At 33.9% G+C, this 12,268-nt stretch overlaps 1 protein-coding gene across 1 annotated transcript; it reads left to right on the top strand.

The window, feature by feature from the left end:
* Nucleotides 1-1,638: 1,638 nt before the first annotated feature.
* LOC138126500 (trypsin-4-like) lies at nt 1,639-2,875 on the top strand. The gene is made up of 3 exons (XM_069042257.1): nt 1,639-1,826; nt 1,880-2,039; nt 2,093-2,875. Exons 1-3 carry the CDS (start codon nt 1,766-1,768, stop codon nt 2,652-2,654), a joined length of 783 nt encoding a protein of 260 aa, XP_068898358.1. The 5' UTR covers nt 1,639-1,765; the 3' UTR covers nt 2,655-2,875.
* Nucleotides 2,876-12,268: the final 9,393 nt, after the last annotated feature.

Raw genomic sequence — 12,268 nt, forward strand, 5'->3', positions numbered from 1 at the left:
CAATCTTGAAGAGTTTTATTATTATTTTCTTGGAAAACATGAATAATTATTATTATTTTTTCTATTAAATTTTTGTTTTTGACTAATTAGGATTTTTATTACACTCGAACATAAAATAATAGTCAAATGACTGCTATCCTGCATGACTGACAATGTTGTTATTTTATACTTAAATAAAAAAAGTTTAAAAAAGCAGATGAAAATTTCTAAGCTGACGTTTAGATGACATTTATCGTACTTTATATTCCGATTGTTTTTCACGGCACTCTTAAAAATTTTATAATAAGCTGAACCACAAAAAATTGTTTTTTTTTTCAGTTAACTATGAACCAAATGATAACTTTCAATACATCGTTAGATTCAGAAAAAAAAACCTTACCAGACCAAGCCTAAAAAACTACATATGTCTATTTAAAAAAAAAAGTTGACTATCGTTAGCTATTGAAGATAACGCCAAAAAAAAATATTTTATGGCTGTTTTGTAGCGCTTGAAAAACCATATCTTTGATTTTTTTGTTCATTGAAATCGGGTAATAAATAAAAAAGTTATGGGTTGAGGCGTTTTTCATCAAACAGCCTGTATAACGGTATTAGGCCGATATGGGTTATATAACAGACGAGGTTGAGATATTTACAAATCGAGGCGGAGCCGAGATTTTATAATCAACCGAGTCTGTTATATCCATATCGGCCGTATGTTGTTTTACAGTTTTCTTTATACCAATAATACTTAACATTTAACGATGATTTATTTGACATTTTTCTCTTTACTTCAAAAATTAAATTTAGTTGTCATTTGTGCCGTAACCGTAGCAACGGCAGCAAAAATATCGACCTCGGTCTGATAATTTTGAATAACGACCTATAATTTTGAATAACGGCCTAGACTGTTATAGGTGTTATATCAATCAAGCATTGAGTACTGATAAATCCTAATAACAGTATGGTATAAAGAAAAATATGTTATTCACATAGTTTGCAATCAAGTATAAAACTTAAATCTATAAATTTTGAAACTGATTCAACAGGAGGATAATTTATTTGAATAACAAGAACACTCAATTCTGACCTTTGCAGGTAAATCTTATGATTTTAGATGTCTTGACATTTGGGCAATTTTGATAACATCATAGAAGTAAATTATTTAAGTTTGATGGAACTTCTCAACAGTCTTGAATATATTGCACATCAGAGTAACGCCTCAAGTCTTCGGCATTATAATAGATAAATAACAAGACTTAAAAATCGACACAACGTCTTTACTAAATAACAAAAGCAGAGTAGGACCAAGATGAAAACTCTGGGAACCCCTAAAGTGACATTATATCATGAGAATTATTAAAAACGTTCAGGTTGACACTTTGTACACCACATTTAATAGAATCCTATTCTTGAACAGAAAATTTGAACAAGTCAACTCATTTTTTACACACTATAACGTCTTGAACAAGTAATGAGCAAAATGTAATGCTGGAACAAGTACGCAGAGCGTGTTTCTAAAAATCATGAGCTTAACTTTCCATTTTTTTCAACAAATAAATTTCACTTATAACGTTTTCAGTAACATCGTCGGTGTTTCGAATGACCTTAAGGTTTTCATTAGAAAGTTTATTTCTGTTAAGTACTTTGGCATTGTTTACGACTAGACGTGTTTAATGGGTGTAATTACAATTGCGTATATTTTCGACAACAATGTTTTTGACGTACTTGAACATTTAATATAAATAGAGGCTCCGTTTCAAAACAAATTTCATAAAGTACAACAATGTTGGTGAAATTTTTGTTCTTGTTGTTCCCATTTCTGTTCTGTGAAATGAATGAAAGAGGTTCCTGTCCCTGCACCTGTTATAACTTTAGCAATCATTAGTTTGGATTTTAGCAAATGAAAACTCACCAGAGGAGAGAATAGTCGGAGGCGATGCAGTTCCTATCACTAGTGCTCCCTTCGTGGTGTCCGTGCGGTTATCAGACCGCCACAAGTGCGGTGGATCCATTGGCTCAAACAGAACCATAATAACTGCAGCACACTGTACAGACGGGTATTTTTCGGCACATTTTCTATTGCATATGACAAAAATTGAGTTTTCGACAGGCTCGAAGCCAGCAGTTTGTCGGTTATGGTTGGCAGCTCCGATATTAATTCCACAGAGCAAATAATTCCTGTAGAAAAATTCATACAGCACTCGCATTTTGACAGGGACAACCATGAGAATGATGTTTCCATTTTGAGATTAAAATCACAGTTGACATTTGACTCAGAAGTTCAGTCTATAAAACTTTCATCTATTAATTTTCCACCTGGCACTGAAGCACAGATTTATGGTTGGGGTATAGTAAAGGAGGGCGACATTACGTTTAGTCCGTACTTGAAAGGGGGTACTGTAAAAATTGTTGATAGGTTTTCTTGTCAAAAAGCGTACGAAACGAAGAACATGAGACTCACTAGAGAGATGATGTGTGCTGGAATTGAAGAGGGAGGAGTTGATACCTGTCCAGGTGATTCCGGAGGTCCGCTAGTGGTAAATAATAGTCTTGTTGGGATAACCTCATTTGGATTTGGATGTGGAGACCCTAAATTTCCTGGAGTTTATGTAAATACAAAAGTTCTAAGCAACTTCATTCGTCCTACTATAATTCGACTTCAGGCTGATTAAACACAAATTCATCTTCAAAGATGTTTCACTAAATCGTTACTACTTAATTTATAATAATTTTACTTTTATATTTACAACAAAATGTTTGAAACAAGAGTGTTGTGTGAGTATTATACATAAACTAATCCTATTCAGAAATACATAATCACAAAAAATGTTTGTATAAGGAAAAATGGAACTTGTGGTATTTAGCTTATATTAATTAATAAACAGCATAGCAATACGAGTTTCAGTTTCTTATCTTGCCAATTGCAAATTTTGAAGAGATTTTTATGGACGAGATATGACTAAAAATATTTTTTTGTTCGACACTGTCAGAATTTGAGAATTTTCGCCTGTGTGAACGGATTTTGATAAATCTGACAACTTGTCAAAACGAAACGTCAAGCTAATTTTAAAGATTTTTAGCGATTTGGAGCCTTTTAGGGGCTCGTCGAACAAAAAAACGTTGTATTCAACTCGTTCTTGTGTAATTTGGGCTTTTTTGGCACTCGTGGACCTTTAAAACTCTCGTTTCACTCGAGTTTTAAACTGGTCCACTCATGCCAAAAAAAGCCAAAATTACACACGAACTCGTTAAATAAATAACTATTATTTATTTCCTTTCTCGTCGAAAACGGGATCATTTCCAAACTTTTTGTTGTCTTTATTGGGTTCATTGATGCAGTTGTTGAAGTAGTTGTTTCTTAAAAAATACGTCTCCAACGGAAATTTTGACCTGACCTAACCTACTCTGACTTCCTCCATAGTAATTTTTTTGAAATAGTTTACCATTTCTCATTCATTCCATTCATACATTATTGAGAACTTTTTCTTTAAGCCTGTTGTTATTTCAACGATATTCTGTTCTCAAACAAATGATGCAGTAGCTGTTCCGGTAATTGGAACTGTTTTGGCCTCCTTTGAAAAAGAAAGAGTTAACTCCATTTTGAATTTTGTTTTAGAATGTGTCTTTATGCTGAGCCCTTGTTTCATCAATGGTTAAAGATTGCCGAAGAAGTTGGTTGGTTTTTACAAATAGTTCTTTACCCTTACAGAATAATATTTCTACAGCTAGCTCAGATTAAATCAATTCAGAGATCTTTGTCATCAATCCTTCATGAAAGATGTGATGCTTCACCTGTAGTGACCGTTTCTTCACTCGTTATAGTTACGTAACTCTTTCATAGGATTATTCTTGCATAGATCAGGTAGATTAATTGAACCAACAAAATTATGTGGAACTGGAGTACTGGAATTTGAGATCAGACATTTTTGAAAAATCCTTCATCTTATTTAGAAGCAAACAAAACAATTTAAAAATTGATTTTACATTTCTTTCATCACTGCGTTGCAATTCTGTATTTCTTGTCTATGACATTTCCAATAAGTTTACAAACAATTCTTTCATTTCTGAAATTTTTTAATCATTTATAGAAACATTTTTCAGTTCACAAATTATTTAAATTTACAAAATCGAACAATGTTAAGAGCTACATCCGGGATGTATGATGTACTTTTAATGAATTAGTTAAAGTAATTGCTTGTGTTGAATTCGTGTGAGTGGGGAAAGATATCCTTAATAAATTATGGACTATCAAAATAAACGCAGCAAATTCCGTAGAGATCGTCGGATTTGTGCAATGTCTGTTCATGAATAACAATATTTAAAGGCAACGTAAACGATTAAACGAGGAACAAACTTCAAATACCTTTTGATGTTGTTGATTTAATTTTACTGTATTTAATTTCGCCGGATTCCTCCTCCTTGTACCGAAAAAAGACACAAGGAAACGCTGCAAATTTTCCAACATAACTGAATTAATTATTGCATTTCGCCAAATAAAATCATAATTATATTTTCCTTTCTTTTATTAGTAGTACACCGCTGAATTAAATTTAATCCCATCCATTTTTTTACTAAAAAGTTGGAATAGTAGGTATCTGTTTAACAGCAGAAAAGACAATAATATATTAAAGAACGAGTTTTATAAGGGTTGATTTGGCGCACGAGTCCCAAGTGTAGAAAACGACCCGTAGGGGAGTTTTGTATGGGACGAGTGCGCCAATGTCCTTATAAAACTAGTTTTTTAGGTTATTTTTTAGAATTTGCACCATTGTTTTAATTTTTAAATAAAAAAATTAAATTTTCAAATTTTAGGGAATTTTGTATTAATTGGTAATTCAAGGTACTTAACGGATGCAACTACATCTGCAACATATGTTAAAAACAAGATATCTAGAAAGAATGGTATGTCAACTTATACCTGCAACCATGCAACTACGTGATCCAAAAACGAACGCCAGATGTGACATTTCGGGGACTGTCACTGAACTGTCAAATGTCAAGTGGAACGATAAGAAAGTTAAACAAAATCTTATTTTTTAATAAAAATTGATACAATGAGTAAAGTTAAACAAGTTTTGCAAGCTTTGCCTCTTTTTGGCAAGAAAAACACATTCTTGTGATTAAAAACTACATGATTATTGCTTTCGTCAATGGTTTTTCATGTTCAGAATCAGAACATCCCACAGGACTATGAATTTTGTGTTGCTGGATTTTGAACAATAATTTTGTCCGCGCAAAGTTCCACCACCAAATGTCATATCTCAGCGCGGGTTTACTCTGCCAAAGCCCCAGTGTATTTTTAAATTTTGTCAGTGCATACGTCCTTAGAAGGACATACAAAGGGATGAGACTTAGAAGGATCTGGTATGCGAAAATAACGGGATGGTTTCTGTGGAAGGACCCGCACCCAAATGGGGCGTAGGAATGGCATTAGGTGCTAAGGTTCTTCGAATTAAATTTCACTTTAAAATGCTACCATTAATGTATCGGTCACAAAAATGTTGCATGCAGATAAAGTCTTTTGACCCTAATGTAGTTCCACAGGCTTTACTCCACACTTGGAGCTTTTCTAAGTTCTGTAAAGGAGAATTTAAAAAAAATTGACTTGGTGTTGTCAGAATGCTGTCAGTTTGACAGTCCCTCGCTACTATGGCGACACCTGGCGACCTGGCACCGGTTTTGAACGGCAAAATGGCGTCGAGTTGCTATACCATTCTTTCTAGATATCTTGGTTAAAAAGTAGAGTTTGAACATTAATATTTTAAGTTTTTCGGTGTAAATGACAATAATACACTGAAATACATATCGATGATAAAAATTAGAGATCTATTAAACTACGAGTGCTTTAAGAGATAGCCATAAACGACTCCAAATTGAATACAATAATAGGCCTATTAGAGACGTAGATTCTAAAAACATTTTTACGATGTTTTATATCCTTAGATATTTTTTCTGAGGCCTACTTTTGGAATATAATGTACTAAAACGAAAATAAAAAAATACGCTTTGAAGTGATTTCTACCTTCTACTGATATCCACGGTAGAGCTTTTAGTAAACATTTATTTCATTTGTCGTTACAGCTTTGTACCCTCAATGATGAAATTTATTGGAATAATTTGTTGCTGAGTGCACGTTCCATATTTCGCGATTTTGTACGCTTGATTATTGGGAACAGCAATTTTATCACATGAAAACATTTAATTTTGTTTTTGCTAGTGCAATCGGGCAAGAAAATGTTATCTAGAACAACGTGAGATTGCTTCAGAAATATTATCAGATTTATGTATAGAAATTCAGAACAATTTTGTTGTGGCGGCTCTAGATTTGAATTTAAATAGATTCGTTTCATTTTATTTCAGTTAAAACTGCAATAACTTTGAATTAAGTTCGGAGCGAATTTTTTAATTTTCTGATGTATGAATCGTTTCAACTCTCGCTGTTCAATACTATTATTTTGTAATATTTAACGATGAAAATATAATGTGGGTAAAGGTAAATTTATTGGAATACAATTTGCGTCTGCGAGTTCGATTAATATTTTAAAGCCATATTTTTGAATTACGAACAAAACCTTTTCTACATTCTATATCATGATTAATAACATTATTACATCCTGCATGTGAATACAGGATTTGTAATTTTCTGTTTCGATGAATGAATCATAAATTAATCATCTTGATTTTTTAGGGAGCTTAACCCAACAAGTTTAAAATATAGGAGAAGTTGTTGTTCAAAATATCTGAACAGCAAATATTGTAATATTTTGCCATTTGACGTCCCTCATTTTTCCCCGGAGAATATATGAGTATATATTTGCTGAAAAAAGAAAAACGAAACAAAATTTGTCAATAAAGAAAAATCAATTATTTATGTTTGAATTTTCCAAAACCTTGCTAATGAGTTTGAAATTTTCATTTTCTTTTTCTCACTCATTCATTTTCTACTTTGTTTTGTTACTTTTCTGACTACACTACCAAGTGGTTTTCTCAATTGCTATAAAGATTTCTGTTGCCATATAATGTTTTTAGATTCCTAACAAATACACATTAAGTAATATTCATATGGATTACTTTTTATCTTGTCATTTGTCATTATGCGTTATTAATGTGTTCTTTAATTCTGCCTTGTGTTTATTAGCTTGTTATTAACGTTTTACCTAAAAAATTTAAAATTTGTTACACAGTCTAGGACTGGTTTACAAATCTATGAGGGGCATGATGACCAACTCAATAGACCGGGACCAATGGCTTAACGTGACTTCCGAATCACGAGACAGAATATACCCTTTTTTTTTTTATTATTTTAAATTTCGCCCTGGGTCGGAATCGAACCCGCGACCCTCGCGTCCCTGAGCCGAAACGGACTCCCTTAGGCTATATTCTGCCTTAAAAAAAAATATTATAAAAATAAAAGTGAACGAACTATAAATAATATACATAATTCTTTAAAATATTTATGTTTTATTTGTAAGAGAACGTATATTAACAGAATGTGAAACATATTTTTAAAATTTTGAGGGGTTAACATTTCAAAAAGTTCTGAACGGATTAAATAGAACTGTATTTTTTTCGATACCACATGCATAAGTGATATGCAGGAATGTACCAGTTTCATTCTCCTTTTGTGATTCTTTACGATGGCGGTTGAGATATCAAAGGTAAATTTTAGAAAAGTGGTGTTTATGCTGACCACGTAGGTTTTTACGAGGCCTCGTATTGAAAACAAATTCTTGAATATCCGAACTTTTCCTCTAAATTTATCAACGGCCCAGCCACCCCCAGATACACATCGATTGCCGGAAACAAACAACTGCCGCTGACGACATCATCCAAAAGATTTAACAGTAAATTAGATATCAACATGTTTAACGTAAAGGGTGCCAATGACGGGTCCATCATTATCGAAATAAATAATTAATGACGTTCGTAAGCGGACTTTGATTATGGCCGTTGTGGTGGTTTATTAATAATGAAATGTTTCCGGAAGATTTTCTGCACGAACGGGTCCATATGGGGGGTGTCGACTCTTGGCGGCGATCGCGCGGAAATATTTTAAATTATTAAACCGTCGCCGACGCGGCCATAATAATACAGTTGAAATAATAAATTTTCATGGCGCACACGTTTCATTAAACTACTGAAAACTGCGGCCGTGGAAAAAATTGTTATAACCACGACAAGGCGCATAATGGCCGGTTTCAGCTGGAACGCGCCACACTTTTCCATAATAAATACACATGTCGGATATTTTTCATTCGAGTTGGACATTAAAGCTCAGAGGTTTTTTATCCGTCAACGTGTCAGCCTGGCCGTCACTCACGGAATACATTACAATTCGCGCTTTGACGCCGGCCGGCCCGTTTGCTGTTCGCTAAGCTGGATGAGTTACTTAAAAAAGGAGATTAGCGGAGCTTTAACAGTTTCCTGAAAAAGCTCTCTCACGGCTACATCTGATTTGAGTGGCACTCGTGTACCTGATCCAACAATTCCAACAGATGACTGTTGGTTTTCCGTACCACCAAAGAGTCCAAAAAAAAAACATGGAAAAGTTGCTCGACTTCAAGTTAAAATGACAAAGTGACAAATTTGGGGAAAAACTGACGAGTAGAAAGTATTTGCTAGCATTAACTATAAATCAAAGTATGAAGCACGGAAAATGTGTTACTCTTAGAAATTGTAATAAATAATTAGTAAAACATTAATAATAATTAAATCACACAGTGACAGATGACAGATAAAATAGAGGACCGATTTTTAGAAGTTTCCTTTTAGTCCTTTTAGTTGTTGAGTCTTGAAATGCGGATAATGGATAATTCATGAATATTTAAGGAAACTGAATCTCAATGAGTGAAAAAAAAAACTAAGAAAAGATTGTTGTTGAGATAAACAAGAGTTGATTAATATGAGCTGTAACAAGGACATAATAATTAATAATAGTAGATTATATCATTAAGAGTAGAAGTGAGTCTTTTTGTGCTAAGCCCAGAGAATGAAAACCGAGACGAAGCCGAGGTCGCCACTGGGCGAATATATTTTGTCATCAATTTCCTTGCCAGTTGCTAATTTCTGATAGAGTCGAGTCTCTTGTTGATATTTTCATCAATCAGTTTGTTTATTTTCATTTTAGTTATAACCTTATGTAGTCGTGTAATGTAAGGAGAAAGTACGCCAGGAGTGGAAGTTGTTGTGAAAAGGTGATATTTTTCGTAAGCGAAGTTGTTTCGGAGTCCCAGTTGATTATAACCATATACCGGCGAGTAAATTTTTTGGGCCTTCGGAAGTCATTTAATTATTTACACGCCAGAGGTGGTGCGAAGCGGCTTAATAATTGTTTGCGTTTATTCGAACGTAGGCGGCGGCGAGGCAATTCCGGCGGTTTCGGTAAGAAGATAAGTGAAAGGGGCCCCGGGGAGCTAGCGTCCCGCATATGTACGGAACGGGGCCCCATTCACGCCGCACAGATGAAACTCGATTTGGGGTGATGACGGCGGATGAGGGACTTTTTCTTCAGACGAAACGAACAACGCCATTTTGGAGCCTTTATTGATTGCGTTCAAGTGTGCAACAGTTCCAAACAAACGACTCTATGAAGCTGACATTTAGTTAAACTTCTCTTCGACGCCAGCTCTTCGGGGATGTAATCTTCCACTGTCATACGGGCTTATCTCGGATGTTTATTTCGCTCGCCGAGGACAACGTTTAAGTTTTCACTTTGTAAATAATTGACGCCCCGAGGTACACCCATCGCGACCCACTCTGTCGGCACTGCAGACGCTCCAGGGTTCTCTTTAAAAAACAGGCCAACATAAATCTTGCTTTAATTAAATAAATCCGGTCAAAAAGGAAAACTAACTCTTTACATTTCGAGCGGATGTTTGTTATTCCGAGTTTTCACAACTTCAACTGGATTTTAAATTCCGGTAACTCTTTTAAACTAACATGAGATAGAAGATACGTATTTAATTTCTTTAACATTTTCACTTGTTTTTGTTTGTGAAGAATCATCCGGCAAAGATAAAAAGTTCTTTTGTATTTGATCTTATACATTCCTTTAAAGTTAAATTTTATATGTTTCTCCCATTTTATCTGAGAAACATTTTTCACAATTTTCTGTATTCTCTTCTTCGGTTTTCCTTTTCAGTACTTTATCAAGTTCTCCGGCCATGCAACGTTTTTGCTTTTCTTTTTACCACTAGTCAGTCTGCAGAGTAAAAATCAAACAACGCAAAAAGTGAGATTAGAACAGCTGATCCGTGATCCATAATCCATGGTACGTTCACAATCGATTCTTCAACGCCAACTTTGAGGAGAAATTGAAAAATTGACGTAACTTTAGACGCCACAACTGGGTTTTGATTTCTTTTTATCACATTCTTAATAATTTTACAATGTATTTTGTTCTCTCACATTACCAGAAATATTATTTATTTAACTCCAAGAACCATTTTTTCCTTAATTTAATCTTAGCTAAAGTTTATTACTAAAACTTTTTTCTTGTTAATGTTTATGAAGAAACTCTCCTTTTCAGGACTCCAGAGGGTTATGATAAGAAAGTGTGTAACACTTCTTCTTTATCTCCATCCGTGACGTCGTTAGAACTTATGAATTACGCAATAACCCATTGTTTTCCATCTTTCATGATTTAATAGTTATACAGGGTTATCCACGAGAGGGGTACTTCTGATTTTTTTTTGCCGCAACCAACAATACCAATGGCAGTAAACTACTAAATCGAATGTGTTATTTCTTTTAAATTAGAAATCAAAGTAGGATAGATTTGTCAAAAATGTCAGATTGGAAGATAACCTGTATTTAGTGTATTTAATCAAAATTCAACAAATAAATTAACAAATTAAATTAATGTAAAGTGTTCGAAGTGTCGTGGATTCAGTTATAATAATTTTCAAAATTTGAAATCAAGATATTGCTGCAATGTGTATAATGGGTTGCGGCAAAAAAAATCAGAAATACCCCTCTGGCGAATAACCCTGTATATGTATGTTCAATGTTTGCTTGGAATAAAACGAGAATGTGTTAGCTTGGAACAATAGTTGTATTATAAAAAAATACAAAACTCGACTAATTTTTACATGATATTGTGATATTCTTCTCTTAAAACCACTTCCACATCGTACCAATTAAATTTCGCCTAATCTTTTATTAGTATTATTAGTTTCATGACCTTTTTGACGTCAATAATAAATCTGTTTTTACTGCTGTTCTCTTGAAAACTTTCGCTTGAAAGTCGTGAACCTTTTGTGATTGTTAAAACTGGCAGTGTAGTCGGTTGTCCTGAAAGACATCTCGGCATGTAAGAAAGCAGTTTATAATTAAACGTGCAAAAACGTCTCGCAAACATTTTAATAATGTCTCGTTATCAAAAAACCTCGTCTGCTTTTTAACGACATTATTTGATAAATTATGTCTGTCGTTTCGTACAGAACATGTCATTAGCAGTCCTTTTTTTGCGTATTTTACACTTGTTACTCCCAAATGCAGACTGACTTACACCTTTTTTTCTCTTGAAAGTTCCCGATTCGTTATTAAGGAGATCGCGTGTCCGATTTACGAACAGACAGACAATTCTATTATCTTAATTTAAAATCTCGCACGAGTATTAAGGGTGATTAAAACTTTTTTCAATATTATTGGACAATCGCAGCTGCGCATCTTTAATCTCGGTTTATCGTTAAACGCTTCCGAATAATACCCGAACGGATGAGATTAAATGTCGAAGGCTAATTCCCGCAAATTTAGAACTGAAAATATTTGTGCTGTTTCCTTTATTAAAGCCAAATAAAGGAGTTTTATAAATAGAAGGGAAATGATTGCAGATTCGTTCGGTCTTTAACAAGGGAAGCTTGAAGCGGCTAAGGTTACGCCGCTGCCCTAATTATTCTACTATAAATAACAAAAAATAAAATATTCAGTTAATTAAAACGCGGATATTAAATGCCATGGAGTTGTTTTAATGTGAGCGCCCATTCATGATTTCTTATTTTGTTTCGGTTGCCCCCAATAGGGTAAACGTAATAATTAAAACTGTTGAGTGGAGTCGTAAATGGGGTATTTTGAAGTTCTACTAAAGTTATTAAAATGTTCATCGATAAACTAGAAATAAAGAATCTAGAAATTGTAATATTTTGGTACAAGTTATTTTTTCTTTTCTTTTGGTTAGTGTTTTACCATCAAGACATATTTCAGACAGGTACTTACTTTGTCGCACCTCGTGCGGTAATAAATGTTTTACAGCACGGCATGTGGTAAACTAAATAAAATAAAATTG

This window comes from Tenebrio molitor, chromosome 3, assembly GCF_963966145.1.
Source record: "Tenebrio molitor chromosome 3, icTenMoli1.1, whole genome shotgun sequence".
NCBI classification, from domain to species: Eukaryota; Metazoa; Arthropoda; class Insecta; order Coleoptera; family Tenebrionidae; genus Tenebrio; species Tenebrio molitor.